The sequence below is a fragment of the Panthera pardus genome, unplaced genomic scaffold, assembly GCF_024362965.1.
Source record: "Panthera pardus isolate Hobbes unplaced genomic scaffold, ASM2436296v1 HiC_scaffold_8, whole genome shotgun sequence".
Lineage (NCBI taxonomy): Eukaryota > Metazoa > Chordata > Mammalia > Carnivora > Felidae > Panthera > Panthera pardus.
This window is the reverse complement of record NW_026527013.1, coordinates 28,387,588-28,409,644: the sequence shown is the minus strand read 5'-3', so window position 1 is coordinate 28,409,644 and position 22,057 is coordinate 28,387,588. Positions and strand designations below refer to the sequence as shown.

At 38.6% G+C, this 22,057-nt stretch overlaps 1 protein-coding gene across 8 annotated transcripts in view; it reads left to right on the top strand.

Moving 5' to 3' along the window:
* FHIT (fragile histidine triad diadenosine triphosphatase) overlaps positions 1-22,057 on the top strand; it is a 1,407,040-nt gene that overhangs the window by 522,199 nt on the left and 862,784 nt on the right. For 2 of the 8 annotated variants that reach the window (XM_019469881.2, XM_053896964.1), the window contains exon 2: positions 20,149-20,252. The exons of 5 other annotated variants lie outside the window; for them this stretch is intronic. In XM_019469881.2, the coding sequence (XP_019325426.1) occupies positions 20,207-20,252 (46 nt within the window). In that variant the 5' untranslated portion in view covers positions 20,149-20,206. Of the gene's footprint in view, positions 1-424; positions 503-20,148; positions 20,253-22,057 lie in introns of those variants that run through there. One more of the 8 variants, XM_053896966.1, reaches the window with a different exon arrangement.

Genomic DNA, 22,057 nt, shown 5'->3' with positions numbered 1-22,057 from the left:
TTTCTGTGAACATCAGCTAAAGAAATATTAAGATTTTCTAGAACGGGGAAGCTACAGTTGCATTATGAATGGAAGTTGTAAACGGTGGACTGAGCATGAGACTCCCCGCTTTAGTCCTGGCTGGCTCACCTGGGGAAGGAACAAACTGAGGACACTGAATGGGGTGATCTCACCGTCCTTCCAGGTCCTCTGTTCTCACTTTGCAGTTATCTGCCCCTGGCACAGACCAGATGAAACCAAGGTACAGAAGTGAGTCAGTGAGAAGCATGTGTTCTCAGAGCGTATTTCTTTGGCAATTTATTTGCTTGAAAAAGAGAAATTGACTTTGTGAAGTAACAGTTTCACATGTTCATTTGGAAGATGAGAAAACAGAGACAACAGGAAGTGCTGTGTAGAAGGTGCCATTTCTGAGGTTTCTTGCTATATTTTAGGTCTGTAAGGTATGTTATTTGCTCTCAGAAGCCTCATATGGACTGAGTGATTTTGACCCACAGAACACAAGGTAAGAGGGACAAATGATCTGTCTTGGTGTAATTTGTTTCCCCTCCTCGAGGAAATGTACCAGTCAGTGGAATTCTGTGTGAAAACACAAACCATTTCAGGATAGGTGCTGGTGCTTTGTGCAGTGAGGGTCCCCAGGACCCTGCATGATCTCCGCTTCTCTAATTTGCTGCTCTTCCTCCTATCCTCCTGACTTTAAAAAAGACCCAAAGCAGAAACTGCTGTATTTTTTCAGACTATAAAAGGAATACCTGTCTATTTTATAAGATTAAAAATCAAAACCCAACACCACAGAAACAATATTATTTATTTAATTTTATTTTATTAAGTTTATTTATTTACTTTGAGGCAGACAGAGACAGCGCAAGCAGGGGAGGGGCAGAAAGAGAGAGAGAGAGAGAGAGAGAGAGAGAGAGAGAGAGAGAGAGAGAATCCCAAGCAAGCTCCACACTGTCTGCATAGAGCCCAATGTGGGGCTCAATCTCAACATCCATGAGATCATGACCTGAGCTGAAATCAAGAGTCCGATGCTTAACTGACTGGGACACCGAAGTGCCCCTATTTTTACTTTTCAGAATTAAGTATCACCTATCATCTTACCACACAGGGATAACCTTGATTAATATGTGGGGGCATTTTGCCTCACACTGTCTTCTTCATCTGTGCACGTGTACACATCCATACACACAAATGCACGCACACACAAATTTGACACCTCCAATACTGTTGTTATTTTATCTTACAATGTGACATGTCCATAGAATTTTCCATCATCATCTATAATTCCAGCATAGTATTACTCTGTATATGTGAAATATAGTTTGCTAAAATCATCCCCCTTGATGGATTTTGTTTGCTTCCAACTGTGGCTGTAGGAAGCAATGCTGTGACAAAGAACCTTGTATGTATGTCTTTGCACCCTTGTTCAATTGTGTCTTAAGCAAATTTTATGAAAATGGAATTTCAGTGTCAAAAATGTATGATATATGGGTATATATATGTACATGCAGTATTATAGTATTCTCCACGAAGTCTGTACCAGTTTATACTAACACTGTCCTTGCCACAGTTTTATACCCTCACCCTCTTCCCTCAGTGTTCCGCCAGATGTTTCCAGTTGAAAAAAAAAGTCAACCAACTGCCTAGGGAAGGAGTCTCTGGTTCAGTGCAGGTGTGACCTCACTCAGCAAGGTCTGGTTTTGGCGAGCTGTTAGTGAGGGGTTGGGTTTCTCCTCTTCCTTAGCATTTCATCTCACTTCTAGTGCCAGGGACCTTTTTTTTTTCTGAACAAGAAAGCCTAGGAGTGTTTTTTTTTTTTTTTTGCCTTTACTACTTCACCACATACCAGGTGTCCAGATTTTGACTGCCTGTTACCCAGAAGTACTCCAGTTCTGATTTCCTGGCAATGCAGTTGCTGTTTTCAGCAACAGTTCAGCACTCGATGTGTTTGTTTTGCTTTAGGCTTCTATTCTCCCCCAAACACCACACCCTGACATCCCCAGTCTTTCAACCTGGTGCCCTGGACCAGGGTGATAAAATACCGTGCACAATTGTTCCTAAGCCCAGAAAATTTATTTTCCTGAGTTTAAGCTGGCATCATGAGTTGTTAACCCTGTTAGAAAAATGCAAGTTGGATTTATGATTCCCTTCCACAGGTAATTGGGCTCTAATTTTAAATTCTGAGCCAATTGATTTGCACTATATTGCATTATAACATAACAAAAGTGCAATTGAGTCCAGGCGATGTGTGACTTTGAGCCTCCAATTATGCAATGAATTATTTTCAGTTCTTTAATAAATGATGCCTAGGTTGACACCAACCTGTCGTGGTTCCCTCTGGCTCACCCTACTCTGCAACCTCTTCTTTCCTTGTCCTACCCATTTTTTTTTTCTCTTTTCCTTCCCAATCCGGCAAGGTTTAGGAATGAGTTGCTTCAAAACTCAAATCCCGCATATTAAGACCTTAAAAGAAATTTTGTGCCTCATCCCTCCCTGTAAACTCCTATTAACATTTCATTTCAATCCCCAACTTATTCTGATGGGAAACTATTATTGCATTGCCTACAATATTGGCTGTTAAGCCACCAGTTATATAGGTTGCTTTCATGGTATATGACAGTTTCTCTAGGAGGTCCTTTTGGAATATCGATACTTCCTTGACCTTTCCATGAGATCCTAGGATAGGCGATTTTAATAGACTAGATTTTCCTATCCTTTTTTTTCCCCCTTTGAGATAATTTCTCCATTGTATTTATTTTTAGCTAGTTGTATTTTATGTATTTCTACAAAATATATCAAGTTATTTTGGGAACAAGGGTTGGATATAAATAAATAACGCATATTGCTGGAATCAGAATGACGAGTTATCTAGCAATCAGAGACAGTTAATTGGAATCTGCTTCTCAAACTTTTTCTTCTTTTGGCAAGCCCTTGTTATTTTCAGTAATGGGCTATTGTAAGTGAGGCTTTGTGCATTTGTCAGAGGCTTTGTGCATTTGCCCAGAAGGAGAGGACAAAGGAGAAAATGGGGTAGTAGAAAGAGTCCTCCACTGAGGATCCCGGGAACTGGAGTCCAGTCTCTTCCTTCTAGGAGGCCTTGGGCAGACCCCTTCTTGGCTGGGACTCTCACCTCCCCCCTTGCAACATGACTTCTCATTGCTGAGGCCCTTCCTAATTTTGGGAGATGCTATCTTTGGAGAAAATTGTAGCCTCAGACCCCTTATTACTCTGTGTTCCTTTGAACTTTCATCCTCTCTACAAACAAATGAAACTACCTGCTGGGAATATTAAAAATACTCAGGGGGGTAGGGGTGCCTGGGTGGCTGAGTCAGTTGAGTTCTGACTTCAGCACAGGTCATGGTCTCGTGGTCCATGAGTTTGAGCCCTGCATCAGTCTCTGTGTTGACAGCGCAGAGCCTGGAGCCTGCTTCAGGTTCTGTGCTCCCTCTCTGTCTGTCAGTCTGTCTGTCTCTCTCTCAAAAACAAACATTAAAAAAAAAATACTCAGGGGGCACCTGGGTGGCTCAGTTGGTTGAGCTGCCTACTTGGGCTCAGGTCATGGTCTCATCTTTTGTGAGTTCGAGCCCCACATCGGGCTCAATGCTGTCAGCACAGAGCCACTTTAGATCCTCTGCCCCTCCCCTGCATGCACCCCCTCTCTGTCTGCCCCTCCCCTGCATGCACTCTCTTTCAAAAAACAAAAACAAAACTCAGGTATTGGATGACTACCCTGAAAGGAATATTTCTTGCCTTTTTCTGCAGAAAGTAAAGACAGTAGACTCTTTTCTATGCCTTTCCACACAGGGATGTTTTCCTGGGTGTTCATAACTGAAGGCAATTTCTGGGGAGCACCATATAGGGTTATGGAAGAATGACATGAGGTGGCAGGGAAGCTCTGGGGGAAAATGTGCATAGCATTAAATGAAGAGCTCTTGCTGTATCCAGGACCACTTTGTGATCACATGTAATTGGAAGCTATTTAAAAAATAAACTAGAGCATCATAATTGCTGAATGACAACATTGCAGTTTTTGCCATATAGTGCGTGTTCTGGGTTACTTCAAGAATACACATTTACCTCTATTGTTTCTTTTCCGTTAAAGGAGTCATGCAAGGGGGAAAGTTTTCTGATTTGAATTAAGGCCAGGTGAAGAGAGGGAAATGATCAGTTATTTTACTTTTTTTCCCTCTCCGTCTTTACCCTTATAGCTTTAATTACTCTGAGTAAGTAACTTCATACCCTATCTTCTAAGATCATTGGTGACATTATTTTCCTAAAAAATAAAAGCAAAATCAAAACAAACCCTAAATATTTTTTTTCCTGATTTCATTTTTCCCAACTCCCTCTATGTTAAGGAAAGTTTCCCTCCAAATATAATTATGTTCGTGTTTTTGTAAAGTTCCCTTAGTTAGAGAATCTTCAGATGTACTTTTTGGCTGATTAATTTAGTCATTGTAGATCCTTGAACATAAAGAGATGAAAAAATCGTGTAAGGAATTGAATCTGAAAGTGTCTTATATTTTATTGTGAATAGATCTCAAATGCTTTATTTTTTGACAGCCCAAGATAAGGATGATGATTAGACATCTGACTTAACTATTAGAGAATTATTTTTTTAGTCTTAGGGAATTTATGGAATTCTTTCAAATGGATGTGGACAGAAGTAACTAGATTTATACCATGTTTCCCAATTTGTGATTTAAAAAAATATGTAAAAATAGACATGTATGATTTTTACATCCTTGGCCCTATATTATTTTTCATTTCGACTACAAACACTAGGAATTTTCTAGTTTATCCAGGTAATTATTCTCTTAGTTGCAAATACTGGTAAGTAGTTTTCTTCCAATATAACTCTGAGCTGATTATTAAAGGAATATTTAAAATCATTCCATTAAAAATGATGATACAAATTTGGTAAAGTTCTTTCTGACCATCTGGGCTGTTGGAAAAGTTGAAAAATCTAGGGCACTATCAGGAATGTCACTAATAGCTAGTAATTTGAGAGTAATTTAATGTGTGAGGAATATGTTGAAAGGCTATTTTAAGTCCACATATTTCAAGTAGGTTTTATTTATTCTAATCTGGGAACATATGAATTGGAAAATTCTCAAGGTAAGCCGTTGGTTGTGAAGTCTTTTATAATGATGACCATCCATCCGAATCAGCAGTGATCAGTGAGAGCTGGAAATTATTGTTGAATTTAGGGAGTCCTGAGGCTCTTATATCATTCTTAAATAGTGGAAGTTGTTAGAGAAACTGCATTTAAACTACAAACACACATATATGTGTAGGATGCACAGGATGTTAGAATGGATCTCCTCTTGTCTTAGTTTTCACTGAGGCATCTATAGGATAGCTGTCAAAAGACCCAACTATCCCATTTGCTGAATGAGCATTTGTAGATCCTTGAACATAAAGAGATGAAAAACTCTTGTAAGGAATTGAATCTGAAAGTGTCTTATATTCTATTGTGAATAGGTCTCAGAAGTTTTATTTTTTGACAGCCCAACATAAGCATGATGATTAGACTATTAGAGAATTATTTTGGGTCTACAATATCACATTTGCAGAATTTCAGCATGAGTCTGTTCCATGTTTTTTGCATATTTAAAAGTCAACAGGGGGTTAGAGAAGAAATTTCTTTGGAAAGAGCTATGGTCATGCAGTGAGTTGTCATCATGCTGCTGGGAGAAATAGTGGTAAGTACTGTCTTGTAACCCCAAGCCCAGAAAGGCATCATCAAGAGGACTAAACAGAGAGTTCTGAATTATGTTTCTTGCAGTTGGAGGACCGAGAGGCCTGATGCCTGTGTCGGGTCTGAGGTATTTAGAGTGGCCCGTACATCAGTATCTGACTCATCCTAGGAAATCTAGAAGGGAAAGCAAAGACAGGCTGGTCAGCTATGTGAGTGGTAGGACAGGTGTGCTGATGCTTGAGAATCAGCCTGCTTTTCCAGTCTTTGTCAGAGCACGAGACAGTTAAGTGCTTCTTAGGGACCAGATCCAGACTGCAGAGGACAGAGCCAATGAGTTGTTTTGAATCTAGTCAAATCTGGTAGCTGAAAGGGTCAGGGGATCAACCACAACATATGAGGTTCAAGGCAGATTGCTAGATCCTTGGGACTCAGGAAGGGGTTCACAAAGAACAACCTAGAGAAGAGTCTAGAGGTCCAATGAACTGTCTGAGAGAAGGACCCTGCAGGGACCCTCTCATTGTCTATGAAAACTCCCCAAGAAAGCTCACCATCAGCTCTTACAGACATACAGATACACAGACAACTCCTTATACATATCCATTCCACTACAGGCCCAGAGAGAGCAAAGCCAGCTTATAACAGAACCAGCACAAGGAAGAGCTCACCTGTCCCTTGATTTCTTCAACCTTGGAAGAGTCGGAACATTAGCTAGTAGGGTGAGGGAATGGCAGGGACAGTAGGGGGGAAAAGGAGAAAATCACCATGGCCATCATCCTATTGTAGGCTTCTAGATGGAAGCAGGGCCAGACTGGGAAGGGGAGGACAGACGTTTGCATAATACATTGTTGTGGCATTTCTGTTTATAACTTGAAGTGGTTCTAGAACTGTCTATTACCTGTGAAAACCAAACCCATGGGCCTGCTAGAGTTTTTTTATCCAAGGGCAGAGGAAGATCATTAACACCGAATGATAGACAAGTTTAGAGGGACAGTGGGAAAGAAAATAAAAGTTTTATGTTATGAATTATGCTTGTTCAGCATACTTGTTGCATAAAGGTGTATCTGTATGTTCATTTCTAAATAGCAATGATATATAGAGAGCTCCTAAGTACATGCCCAAGTGTTTAACATATATCAATAAATAGAGGCATCTATTTGGACTAACTGAATCATTTTTTCAGTAAAATAATTTGCCTTTGGAACTAACATTAATAAATTTATTTCAAAATGTCAGTATTTCAGACTATAAAGTAAGTTATTAAAAATTATTTTTCTCATTTTTTCTATTTTCTTCCTTTTCCATTTCTCCCATTTTCTATTTTCTTCCATTTCTTCCAAGGTTTAAAGTAATCAGAAAACAAAAGCATTAGGGTGGGACAGACACCTATGAGGAAAAGTGTTGGATACAATGGGGTTGTCAGAGAGAGAACTGTTCAATTTTATCTTTTTCAATCTCCCCAAACCGATCTATTCTAGAACACCTTTCCTCCAGTATAGCATTTCCTAAAATATGGTCCCCAGGATAGCAGGAGGAATTATTTGAAATAAAACTGGTTCCTAGTGAAATATGTTTTGGAAATTCATGTCCATTTACCAAATCTTACTTGCCCTGGGATCTTCTCAAACCCTTTAGTGTATGTATACACTAAAATGGGCATATAGTGTATGGCATTGTCCAAATATGTTTGATCACAGAGTATTGTTTTGGTGAGGGCCATGCTTTAGAAGCATACCTTTAAGAGTCCTGGTGGATTGTTCCAAATTTGGTAGATATTCTCACAAGTACAAACAGAATATAGATTCTAGGGGTGCCTGACTCAGTTGCTTAAGCATCCGTCTTTGGTTCAGGTCATGATCTCGTGGTTCCTAAGTTCGAGCCCTGCATTGGGCTCTGTGCTGACAGCTCAGAGCCTGGAGCCTGCCTCGGATTCTGTGTCTCCCCTCTCTCTGACCCTCCCCACACTCAAAAATAAACATTAAAAAAAAAAAAAGAATATAGATTCTAAATCTTAAAGGTATCAGAGGATTCAAATGAGAATTCGTAAGGACTTTTTACAGAGAAGGGAAATATATCACACCAGTGAATTTGTTCTTTCTGGTGTGGGTGACTTATTGCGGATGCCGTTACCATTGATGTATGAAATGAGTATAATGGAGTGATGATGCCAAAGAAGTAAGGTGGTCATTGTTGATTTTGTGGCAGAAGAAAATATGGATATATTTAAAAATCTGTACACAAGGATATATATTCACAGCATATGCATGGACATTAAGAACACAAGTGACTTAGTTTTATTAAAATTCCTTTTTGCATTTGTGATCCTGGATCTAGGATTTAGCTTAGTACAGTTAGGATGTACTTTAGTGTTTCTTTAATAAATAAATAGTGTCTTCTGGTGTATTTTATCTTGGGTAATTTGGAATACTTACTGTGTGAACCTCTAAATCTTTCCTTGCATTGGAAGTGCAGAATTTGGGGTTAGTTTTAATATGTTTTCGAAATAACTGTTCTGGCAAAATCCATCTGTCCGTGTGTAGAAGTCTACACTGGAGTCAAGCTAATCAAGGTTTAAATTACTGCTCTGTTATTTATTTGGTGATTAAACTTGGGCAGATTTCTTGGTACTTCAACTCCAATTTCTTAATTTATAACAGCATTTCTCACATTTTGCTGCAGAGATTGCTAGAACTAGAACTTGGGGCACTTGGATGGATTCCTCGTTCTTCACCCCTTGATAAGCTCAGAAAAGCCTCTCTTCTTTCTACCTGATATGAGGTTCTATACAGCATTTCACTTATAGTATGGTTTATGTGTAAAAGTTTTGAACACCATCTTCCTGCTTCTTGGATGGTCAGGATTAAGTGAGGTAGATCAAGAGGGGCAAGGGTGAAGGCAACTGTTAAAAGCTTGGAAATGAATCCCAGCTCTGGCTGTGTAACCCTCAAAAAATTACTTAATCTGTCTGTGTCTGGGCAGAATAACTCATCTCACTAGATTATTGGGAGGATCATGAGATGATGTATATATAGTTGGTACATTAGCACAGCACACCTGCCACATAAAATCCTCACTAGAGGTTGGTCATTGCTCTTGTTACTATTAAAACTCCTTGTCCAGTAGCTACAACATACTAACTGTTCGACAGATGTCTGCACCCATTCACCCTACCCTTTTGAGTGCCTGCAAGCATGGTTCACCGTGCTAAGCTTTACAGGCTTCAAGGATAAAGCGCAGAAAGAACACACATAGAAGCAGCACCTGACATAAATGGCAAATAGATTTTGAATTGGATAAAAAATGAAGTTGAAATTTGACTAACTGGGGACACCTGTGTGGCTCAGTCAGTTAAGCATCCAACTCTTGATTTCAGTTCAGGTCGTGATCTTACAGTTTGTGTCCTCTGTCCCCACCTCTCTCTTTGCCCCTCCTCCCTCTCTCAAAAATAATTAAACATTAAAAAGGAAAAGAAACTTGACTAGTTTTATTAGCCATAAAAAGGTATTTAAGCACCTAGACAAAAGAATATAGAAGGATGTGTTGCTTACCCTGAGAATCAATAAAATTAAGAACTTTTTATTTTTTTTTTAAAGTGGAATTGAGTTCCAATAAAAGCTCAGTGAAGAATATAGCCAATCATTCTAGACATTTGAGATTGTTGAAGTCCTTTGGGTTTTAACCCTTACTAAAATCCCTAAAGAATTATGTGGCTACCTTCTTGCATTTTATTTTTTTAATTTTATTATTTTTTAATTTACATCCAAATTAGCATATAGTACAATAATGATTTCAGGAGTAGATTCCTTAATGCCCCTTACCCATTTAGCCCATCCCCCTCCCACATCCCCTCCAGCAACTGTGTGTTTGTTTTCTATATTCAAGAGTGTCTTATGTGTTTGTTCCCCTCCCATTTTTACATTATTTTTGTTTCCCTTCCCTTATCATGTTTTGTCTCTTAAAGTCCTCATATGAGTGAAGTCATATGATATTTGTTTTTCCTTGACTGACTAATTTCACTTAGCACGATACCCTCCTGTTCCATCCACATAGTTGCAAATGGCAAGATTTCATTCTTTTTGATTGCTGAGTAATACTCCATTGTATATATATACCACATCTTCTTTATCCATTCATCCATCGATGGACATTTGGACTCTTTCCATACTTTGGCTATTGTTGATAGTGCTTCTATAAACATTGGGGTGCATGTGTCTCTTCTTGCACTTTAAATGGAATCCAGAGGATGTGGTTAAGTCTTTCTTGCCTGGAGTGCCTGTAAGGAATGTCTTAGAGTGGCAGTACAAAACTAGGACTATGAGATCAAGTTGGATATAAATGAATCCTAAGCATAATTTGTACATTGCTTTAAAAAACCCTCATTAAAGATAATTTTCTTATAAGGGGTATAAGAAAAAAAGGAGAGGGGGACAATCAGATAATTGAGAGTTCTTAGTAATTTAATTCTGGGAAAACCCCCCCACAAAATTGTGTTCTATGTTAAAAGAAAACAATTGAAAAGCTCAAACTGTCCCTTGAATGGAAAAAATGTTCTCTTATACTGAGGACTTATTTATTCAACAAGAACTGAGTGCCTCCAAATAGTACGTGAGGCCCTGGAAATGTCATGGCACATAAGGCAAACATGGTGTTTGCCATGTGCAACTAACACTTCAGTTGGGTAGACAGGCTATCAAGCAGTCATACCAAAATATGTGGAAGTGATTCCATGGAGGAAAGTTCCAGATGCTATGGAAGTATGTGTAGGAAAGTTGGGACAGCTTCCCTTGGGAAGTGACAGTTGAGCTGAGGTAGGAGTTAACAAGAGGGGAAGGGGAGAGAGCATACTGAGGGCAGAGGAAGCAGCAGATGCAAAGCCCATGGTGGGAGGGAGCAGTGTTGGCATCACCAACAAAGACAAGCTCCCACACTCCTGGAGAGTACTGGGAGGTGCCCATGGGAAGGAAAGGAAATGCCAGTCCACAAGGGCCTAATGGACCAGGACAAGATGATGCCCCTCCTTGTCTGGGCTTGGAGTTGCATTTCTACTTGTGGTAACTTTGTTTTGAATTCTGCTCTTTCATAAAGTTATGGTTAAATCTCTATGGAAGATGCAATCTATTTTCTATACTTCTCTGTGCATTTAATTCAGAAATGTTTAATATGAAGGGAATTTGTTTAATTTTAGAAGTTCAAGTCTTAGAGCAGGAGTAGCTCCTTAACCCAATGCCCTGTGTGTATATTGTGAAACAGTCTTTGGTCACTCATTGTTCTGAAACCATAGGTCTGACTGAATTTGAGATTTTGCCAAAATGCCATCAGTTCTATTTACAGATTTGAAGACCCAAAGTATTCCAATGTGATATAAATCCTCCTTTGGGGGGGGGGGGGGTTGTGCTGGTTATTCTCCACCCCATCTCCATAGTCTATTGGGCAACTATCTCTGCTCTGTCTGGGTGAGAGGACTCACCAGAAGTCTGGCCTCTATGGACTGCATTACCTGGACTCCCATGACTGTTGCTTGTTTTAGTTTGCTTTGGTCAATGGAGATCCTGGAGAGACATGAGGGAATGGGAGGAGAGAGAGGTGAGAAGGTGCTGAGGTCTACATCCCAGCATGGATCTACCTCATGGTGGTAGTCCCCATCCCTCTTACCTCATAAGGCTCTGGTAACATAGTCTTTCCCTTTTCCTTTTTCGGCCCAGGATGGCAGAAGCATCCTGCTGCAGCTAGTTCCGGGGGTCTGGGTATCCTTAACTTATCCTTAACTACCTGCACCTCTGAGAGTAGTTCTTTCATTTAATTCTCTTCAAAGATGATTGTGACCTCTTCCTGTCAGGATTCCAACTCATACCATCATAATCTGTCTTTTGGGTACCTATCATATTCTTCCCTTTCCAATACCAGGGTAGGCTTTAGATTTAGGTAACTAAGGACCAGAAGAACATTGGATAAAAATCCCCTGGATAATATGCACTCACTTTCCTCACTTTGGACTCAAAATAGATCAGTCCCTGGAGGAAGGGCACTGTTTGTCATCATATATCTGCCTGGCTGTCATTCAGGACCTAATTGGGCTCTCTTAAATTTCATTCTATTCCTACTTATCATGTTTCTGGACCCCTGAGAAATTTCTTGCCATGTGTGTTCAGGAACAGAGCATTTTGATGCTGTAGATATTTTGATCTTTAGAGCACAAAGAAGAAGATTTTGGTCACAGGCACAGTAGACATCTTCACACGCTCTTTGATCCTGTATGACATCCCTGAACCTCGCCCTTGCTTTTAATTTATCTTTACTTTTTAAAATATACATGAACATTTTCATAATTGATTCTTACTTTTCAAAATATACATGAATATTCCATAAAATATATGTGAATAATATAATATATATTATGTGAATATTATAATATAATATATAAATATACATATATGTATTATATTATACACATATTATACATATGTATATATTTACATATATATATAAATAAGAGTCAAGAGAATAGTATAATGGACTCCCATGAGCCTGTCGTCCAGCTTCCATGATGATCAACATCCCATCATCGAGTACGCATGCATATTTTTTTCTGTAATATTTTATAGTGAATCCTGTTCACCATATCATTTCACCTATAAATACATTTTTGTGTTTCTTTAACAGATAAAGAATTCAAAAGAAACTATAGCACACATGCAGTGAACAATGATTCTTTAATATCTAATAATCCATGTTCAGTTTTCCTCCATTCCCTCAAAATTTTTTTCAGTTGAAATTTTCAAATCACAAGCCATAAAACATCTTCACATTGAATATGGTAGCTATGTCTCTTAAGTTTTTTTAATTCCTAGAAGTCACATACTTTTAATTTTTTTGAATTACACCAAAAAAACACCAGAAGTGCACACATTAAGTGATCAATGAATGTTTAAAAATGAACAGCCCATGTGACTACTACTTAGATAAAGATACAGAACGTTACTAACACCTAGACATTTTCCATTCATTACATGTACACCTGAGTTCCAACATAGCCATTGTTCTATTATCATAGATTGATCTTGCCCATTTTTTCACATTATATAAATGCAATCATACAACATGTCATATTTTTGGTCTGGCTACTTTTGGGGAAATTCAACCACTTCTTAAAAAATCAATTTACTGAGATATAATTTGTATATAATTAACTGTACCCATTTATAGTGTGTATAGTTCAATGGATTTTAAAAGAAGTATGCACCCATGAAACTACCCATGCCATCAAGATATGGAACATTTCTTTTGCCATGAAAAATTTACTCATGTCAGATTGCAGTTATTCCCTCCCACTGGACCCAGCTTTCAGGCAACAATTGATTTGTTTACTATCATCAGAGATTATTTTTCATTTTCTAGAATGTTTAATAATTGAATCATACAATATATACTCTTTTATGTCTGGTTTCATTGACCATAATGATTTGGAAAGTCATGTAGGTGGTTGCAAGTATTAGTAGTTTGTTTCCTTTTATCACTCAATGGTATTCCATTATATGGGCATTTTATATTTTGTGTTATTCATTCATTCATTCTGTGTATTCATTTGTTACTGTTTACTTAAATGTTGTTTACAGATTTGGATTATTTTGCATGAAACTGCTTTCATTTGCATGAAACTGCTTTCATTCAATATTCATTTATTGAATGAATATTTGTGCACAAATATTTGTGTGGACATTCTTTCATTTCTCTGGATAAATAAAAACTTTACAGTGAAATGCTTGAGTCATATATTATGGATATTTGTAAAATTTTAAAGAAACTAACAGTTTTCTAAAGTGGTTGTACCTTTTTTTTTTTAAATTCACACTATCCCTTTATGAGCATTCCAATTGCTCTACATTCTTGCAAACCTTTGGCAAGGTCACTCTTTTAAATTTTAATTGTTCTAATGGGTGTGTATAGTTATCTCTTTGTGGTTTTGGTTTGTGATTCTTGATAATATTGAACACCTCTTCATGTAGTTATTTGCCATTGATATAATTTCTTTTGTCCGGTGTTTTCAAATATCTGGCTTTGTTTTCTCCTTTTTTGTTGAGTTGTAGGAGTTCTTTATGTATTCTGGATACAAGTCCTTTCTCACATATGTATATTGCAGATATTTTCTTCTGTTGCAGGGCAGTGACTTGTAAAATGCAGAAGTTTTAAATGTTGGTCTATTATGTTTTTTGATCCTTTCTAAGGAATCTGAGTCTACTCCAAGTATACAAATATTTTTTCCCATGATTTCTTCTAAATGTGTGGTCTATGATCTATTTTGAGGTAATATTTGTATATGGTATAAGGTAAGAGTCAGTATTCTTTCCTCTGGCCTTCCCCCCAGTCTGAATATCGAGTTCTAGCAGTATTTATCAAAAATATTCTATTCCATCATTGAATTGCCCTGACATCTTTGTCAAAAATCGATTAACCATTTATGTGTGGGTCTATTTCTAGACTATCCATCTGTTTACTTGATTAATTTATCTCTTCTTTCATTAATAACACACAGTTTTGGTTAGTGTGGCTTTGTAGTCAGTCTTAAAATCAAGTAGTTTGAGTTCTCCAATTCTGTACTTATGTATTAAAATTGCCTTTGTCTGTTTTAGTTCATTTGCATTTCATATAAATTATAATCAGTTTGTCAGTTTCTACAAAAAGTCATGTGGTTTTGATTGGAATTGCATTAAATCTTTAGATTGAATTGTGAGAGAAATGCCATTTTGACAATATTGAATCTTTCAATCTCGAATATACTAAATCTATTTATTTAGTTCTATAATTTCTTTTTACAATGTTTTGTAGATTTTAGTGCAAAGGTCTTACATGGATTTCATGTTTTGGAGTGGCATAGTAATGGAATTATACTTTTAGTTTTATTTTCTAATTATTCATTGCTTATGTTAGAAATAGTATTGGTTTTTGTATGTTGCCTTCATTACCTTTGACTTGTTAAATTCATTTATTAGTTCTCTTAGTCTTTTTGCAGTTGTTTAAGCTTTTCTACACACATGATCATGTCATCCATAAAGAAAGACAGTTTAACATTCTTTCTGATGTTTACTTAAAGTTTGTCTTTTGTGTTTTATGTTATTAATCCAGTCTGACAGTCTGTCTCTTAAGTTCTTATTTTGGTTTTAGGAAACCTATAATACATTCATTTGCCACCTATACTGTCTCCTCTTCTGTGTTATTGTTGCTGTGTAATGCAATCCCACCCCAAGACATTTTTACTTTAAACGATCTTATTTATTTAGCACTTCCCCACATATTTACCCCAATCTGGTACTCTTCACTGCATTCCACATTCTGTGCTTTCATCTGGGAATGTTTTCTTCTGCCTGAATAATTCCCTCTAGTTCCTGTTAGTATTTCCTTTCATGTAGATTTTATTATCTTCTTTCAGAGAGATGTTAATTTTCTGTCAGGTGGATGCGGTATGAACGGGTCATGTTGATCTAATCAAGAAATGAGATTTTTTTTTTTTTTTCGAAGTTGTGTCTGGTTTATTTCCCATTTGTTCTAACAACTCAAGTCCTCAGAGTTTCTTAGCTGAGTGTCTGGGATGTTTACCGTGGTCCTTTGTCCTTAGCAGGTTCTAAATTCCAGTGTTTGTCTTCCAATCATTTCTGGATTGACAAAATTATTCCTAAGCTATTTAGTCTCTTAGCAACTGATTTTTGCTCAGCTTTCCCCCGCCCCCCCCCCCCCCCACTCCCACTCCACACATTTGTAGCTTAGGGATGTGCACATATCTGGAGGGGATATTTGAATTGGGAATTTTGAGGTCACTTCTCTGTGGTCCCCCTTTCTCAGAAATCTTAGCCCCTCAAGTCCTAGCTGCTGCTTCTATAGCCCTTAACTTCAAGTTTTATCTCTTCAACACAGAGAAGCTGCTGCAAGCTATAGGTTGCTGCTTTCTACTTGGTGAATATCTCCACAATGCAAATTAACAGATGCCCTTAGGATAAAAAAGCTGCTGTAAATATAGGGCTGACTTTAATGAGCTTTCATTTCCTGCTTAAATCCTGGTTGCCTTGGTGGTTCTCCAATGCTTTCAAACAGTCTTATTTTTTATTCCATGCATCATTATGATTGTTTTCTGCTGGAGGATTAGTCTGATATAAGTTGCTCCTTCAGAGCCAGAAACATAACTCTTCCTTCCAGCTATGATTTAAGAAAGGCACCTTCCACCACCATTTTTAAAGATGCCATTTGTTGAAAAAAAAAAATAGGCCTTTTTTTCTCCATTTTTTCTCCTACACTTTGGATTGCTAATTATTTCCTTCTGATGCCATTGTTTGAATGTTTCTTTATCCCTCATATTTGTAATAGATATTTAGTTAGATTTAGAGGTTGTTAGGTAGTAACATATCATAGGGGACACTGTGTATCTCCTACTGCATCACACCATGAGCCATAAAATACAGTGGTTCCCAAACTTGGCTTCACATTGGAATCATCCAACAAATGTTTAAATAAAGGGGAGAAAAAAAACCTGATGCTTGATTACTATCCCAGACATTATGGTTTAATTGATATGGAATGTGACCTGAACATTGGGATTTTTAAGAGCTGCCCCTGCCTCCTTCCCTGGCCAAGTGATGTTAATGTGCTTCAAAGTTTGGGAAACACTGATGTAATGTCTGGTCATTCCACTTTTAGTTAGTTTATGATTGATTTATAGATTCAGGTGTTGTTAGTCTGATCCCTTCAATATCAAGTTCCCTATCAAGCTTTAAGCTAATGTTTTAGGAGCCATCTATGGTGGTTGCCTAGAACCATTATTTCATTAAGAGTTGCAGATGGTGATTTTCTAATTGTCATTCCTCATGCTCATATTAGTGTGGTTCCTTTATATGGAACTTTTGATTCCTAAATGTGGTCCATACAGGAAAGTTAGGGTAGATGCTTAACCATTTTCCTTTATTTATATATTTTCTGAATTGTGAGTTGGTACCCTAACAACTTCTAAAGGTGACCAATGATTATTTTTCATACCATTATGAACTCATGGATTTTTATGCATTAGATCTGTTTCATTCTACCACCTTCAAAGTTCTTTTAATGTTGAAATTGATTGATCTTTGGTCAGTAGGAACCCCTTTCAAGTTGGCTCCAAGTCCTTTTGACATGACTCTAGTAGGCTTTGATAGCTTCCTATGACAAACTTTCCTCATTCATCGTGTCCATTTCCTGTGTCAGATCTGCAATCTGCCATTTCTTCAAGAATCCCTGGTTTCTTTCAGTGAAAGGAAGTACTGAAGAGACCAAAATAGAGGAACTAAGTACAACCTTCTCCTTAACCCTCAGCCTTTTCCTCATGTCTCCCAGTTTATTTGGCCAAGATTCATAATAACAACATTCTTATTATTCCCGTTCTATCACATATTGCATGTGTGTCTTAGGGTACTTTACTTCCCTGTGCCTATGATCTCATCTGTAGAGTGGGGATGATAATTGAAATAACCCCGGCATAATTCTTGCAATTGGTTTTTTAATGGAGGGCCAATAGGATCACTCAGTGGGGGTTGAAGTAGTAGTAGTAGTGATATAGCCATAATGGTAGTAGTGATGGTGGCAGTTCCTTTTTATCGACCAATTATTATGTGCCTACCATGTATAAGCATTGGGCATAGGCAGTAGGAATAATGGGAGGAGGAGGAGGAGGCCTCATACCAGTAGTAGTCTTTTATTTGTTTCAATAAGTAATTATGTGCAAGGTACCACGCTGGGCACTAGGGATGCAATGAGAGTTAAGACAGGTATAGTCATTGTCTTCCAGGAGAAGGACAAAAAACAAGTAAACTGGCAAATAAAAATTATTATTATTGATCCAAATTATTCCCTTAGACATTTCTCCAGGTTAGGACTAAACTTCCAAATAGTTTCATGCCACCATCACAATGACTGCCTCACAGTGGTGCTATCAAAACAGCCATATTGAAATGTCTTCTGTCCAAGTGTCCCATTCATATTGCTGAGCCACTGCATTTTTTACCTAAGTGCCTTTCCCCTGATGAGAATGACTTTTAATGAAGGGAGTCGCTGGCCATGGTTCAGAGGATCGAAACTGGGCCTTCCTTCTGCTTTCCTTTCCCTGGTGCTGCCCAGATTCCCAGGGAGCAACTGATTCATTCCCAAGCAACTCCTCCCCTCCTAGAAATGGAAAAGTGCTCTTCCCCTGGGCCTTGCCTCAGAGGAGTGGAAAGGTGCCATCAAAGGGGGAGTTTGTACAGAACCCCGAAGTGGGAAGCCTCTTGGCTCTCTCTTTCACTTCAGAGTGAAAATGAGGTCACAGGATGTCCCCTTCCGTGAACAACTGAATAAAAGACCAAGGGAAAACCTCCTCGTGGCCTACAGCTAAAAGTGTTCTCATACTGTGAAGGAGTCACTTTTTGGCTCTTTGTGCAGTGGCCAAAAGACTGTCTCAGCGGGATAGGAGTGCGGGAAGCCAGCAAGGTGAGATCCCTTATTCTCCTCTCATACTTAGGGAGATGCTTACTTTCTCCACCTGGAGAGAGTCTCTTCAGTGGAAAAGGAATAACATAGATTTTTCAGCTTCTCGCCATTCCTGGTCCTTTGCTTCTTTTCTGACTGAATTACAATTGCCCAGACTTCTGCCTCCTCTTGGTAAGTAGACCAATACATAGGAATTAATCCAACTACCTATTGTGGCCAGCAGACTGTTTTAGCTGTAAGAGGTGCCCTACATCTGGTCTTTACCCTCAAAGATCTTGTTGTTCAGAGCAGAGGTAAAATTTGTTTATTCCACAAATCTTAACTGATTCTGCACAGGATTCCAGGACCAAAACAAAAACCCCGAAGTATTTGCAATCTGTCCCCTTAAAGTTTACAAACCGGCTCCCCTTGGGTATTTTACCCTAAGGCATGCCCTTCCATGGTATTATGGTCCTAAGGTTTTGTGTTAGGAGGTCTTGAGCTCAAATTCTGCCTTTGCAGATTACTCTGCAATCCTAGACAAGTTGCTTTACTCCTCTGAACTTTAATCTTTTATCTGTCGCAAGAAAATGCTAAGTGTCAGTCAGATACCATACATTTATGAAGTGTCTGTGATGTTCCAGGAACTTCCTCCTTAGGTACAAGGGATGAAGTCAGGTAACGAACATACACAAAAATAAATGAGATGGTTTCAAATCTTGTTAAAATCATAAAGATAGATAGATAGAGCAGGGTAGCTGTGGAGGGAGTGATTAGCTGTGGAGGTGGTTGCGTGTAAAAAAAAAAAAAAAGTTCAAGAAGGAGGGGGTGGCCAACTGTCAAATGCTGCTAAGTGGTTAAATGAAGGGAGACCTGAAATTGGCCCCTGGCTTTGGCAAGAGGTGGTTTGTTGATGACTTGTACTAGGGACATGCTATGAGTAGCCTTGAGTCTTTATATATTCATAATAAAGGGAACATACATGGTGATTCTGGCTTTTTAAAGAATCTAAAGTGATGCTTTAAAGGAAATGGATCCTATAGTCAGGCTGAATGTAAGAACATTTGTAAAGAATTTTGAATTTCCGACAATAAATCGCATTACAGATAATAGGGGGAAACTAATGGCTGCCTACTAACTACTTTTTTAGGTTGTATTACTAAACTCTGCCGCAGCTTACCCAAATTGTCTTTCTCTTGGGGTGCCATTAAAACCATTTTTTTAAATTAAAATCTTGTTATGACTGAGAGCACAAAAATAACCAAGTCAGAACAAATCCTGATGACTTTTAAACATACATCAAAGCCAATGTTTACAAGCAGCATTTAGGGCTAATTAGGATGGCCCACTCTGGGTTTCTGGCACAGAAACGTGTGCTACTGAAATTCTTTTCCCCTTTTCCATTCATCACAGAGATGTTTTCATCTTGTTGCTCATCTGCAGCCATCAGAGGAAACTCTGGCCACACAGCGCGGCCTCACTGGGAAGGAAAAGCCAGTGTCGTTTCCCTGGGATAGGATGGGGAAAAAAGCAGCCAACTCCTATTGATTCCCATTTCTCAGACAGAGTGATGCCTTTAACACTGTGTAATGAAAGTTTTTATATGTGAGAGGGATTACCAACTTCGGGCTGTTATTGTCCTTTGATGTGCCCCAGAAATATTACAGTAGAAGTTATTAAAGAATAAATTGTGGACACAGACTGCTTTGCCCAAGCCACTTGTCGCTTTGGCCCTGGTCGATTTATGTGGCAGCAAATTTTCTCCTCCTCCTCCTCCTCCTCCTCCTCCTCCTCCTTCTCAAATTTGTTAGCTTTTGGAAATGTTTCTCTGTTTTGGGTTTTGTTTGTAGAGAGAGCTGTGAGAGTAGATTGACAACCTTTTTCAGTTCAGAAAATGAGTGAAGCCTTGAAAATTAGTAACTGTACCAACCCATTTGTGTGGAACGTGCACATCTCCTCACAACCCCCAACGTCAGCTTTTGCCCATTTTACAGGTAAGGAAAGTGAAGCTCAGAGAAGTCAGGACTCGGCCAATGTCACAATACTAATTGGATGCCCAGTGGACGGGATGAAATCGGCTTATACTACTTGGAGTCTGGTATTTCCACTTAGAGCACAGCTGTCTCTGTGTCCACCCGGAGGGAAGGTTAAAATTGTTTAAAGCCTGGAAAGTGATGAAATATGAGGAAATCATGTGCTGGGAGACCAAGCATTCCCCAGCTTCCCACTGAACCGGAAATTGTTGGGGCACCACTCTGGGCCCAAAAACCTTTCCCTGGCAGCTGGGCTTGGTGTCCTCAGAGGCGTGCTGTGGCTCGTGGTGAAATCGCGCAGATGGAGACGGGACCGTGTTTGGGTGTGGGCTCATGGTTTCCCCTTGCTTATTCCCAAAAGCTGCATGACTGTGTTCCTGGGGAAGCTGAAGGTTTGTCAGGGGTCAGCTAGCATTTCTGAGTAGCTCTCCAGAACGCGAGGAGCGTACATCTCCCTTTCCCAAGTGATGGCAGACATAGTTACTGCAAAATAGCTCAAAAGATTTTTCTAAATTTGGATTGCTTTATCTGACAACTTTTATTAATCTGAAGGACATGACCCAATTCCGTCTTTCTTATAATTCTGTTTCGATCCTTGATTATATAGTTTCTCAGGTCAAGAGGGTTGCAAGTATGTAAATATTACTTCTTTATACTTAAGTACAATTATTATTAATTGTATTTTTTTAATGTCTTATTTATTTTTGAGAGAGAGAGAGACAGAGTACAAGCAGGGGAGGGGCAGAGAGAGAGGGAGACACAGGATCCGAACCAGGCTCCAGGCTCTGAGCTGTCAGCACACAACCTGACATGGGGCTCGAACTTGTGAACTGCGAGATCATGACCTGAGCCACCCAGGCGCCCCTATTCATTGTATTTCTAATGGTAACTAATGTTGATTGTGTGCTAACTGTGGGGCTAGGTATTATGCTAACAGCTTTACATACATCATGAGATGTAATAGTTCTGTGATATGGCATCTTTTATTATTTTTCTTATACAGATAGAGAAACTGAGACTCAAGGAGGTTAAGTAATTTGCCCAGAGTATACAGCTAGTTAATGATGTGATCTGGATGTGGAATCAGGTGGTATGACTCCTACCTCATGTTCCTAACCACCATGCCTACTACCCTGCCATCTTAGTGCAGGTTAGTAAGTTATCTGTGAGGATATTTTGAGCACATTTTCTTCCTATGAGTTAAAGTCCATTTTATTTATTTATTTTATTCCTGGAGATTGATTTTCATTTTAGGTTTGTGTTAATCTACATTTGGCATTTTCCAGAGGAGGCAACAAAACCTCAGAGCACTAGAATGTCAGCACAATGGCCAGGTCTTTGTACCCACTCCATCTTTCTTCTCTTCTATTTCATAGGACGTCCACTACTCAGAAAGAGAGAGAGTTCAAGGTCAAATTTCAAGGTTCTGTGCTATTGATAACTTGCTTAGTGTTCCAAGGCTATAGAAGCTGTGGTTCTTTGCTTTCTCGGGGTCTTGAAGGAAACTCTGTTATACTGTCTGAGAAGATGGTGAGGGAAATGAACAGGCTCCTAAAAGAAAGAGAACTTTCTTTTTAACTTTTTCCTAGATGACATAGAATGTTAGAAACAAGGCTTATTCACACTGAGGTGTGTACATGGGTTGAGAAAAAGATAAAGATACCAACAGGTATCTTTACATGTATATGTATTAGCTTGTTGTAGATATCCTATACATAAATTATATAAATTAATATATTAATAAATAGAAATTATCCCCAGGGAGTTCTTTTGATCAAGCTGAGAGACTTCAGATGTATTTTTCATCTGATTAATCTTGTCTGTAAATCACATCTGAAAGTCAGGACGTGAATTTTGTGCCATTGTCACT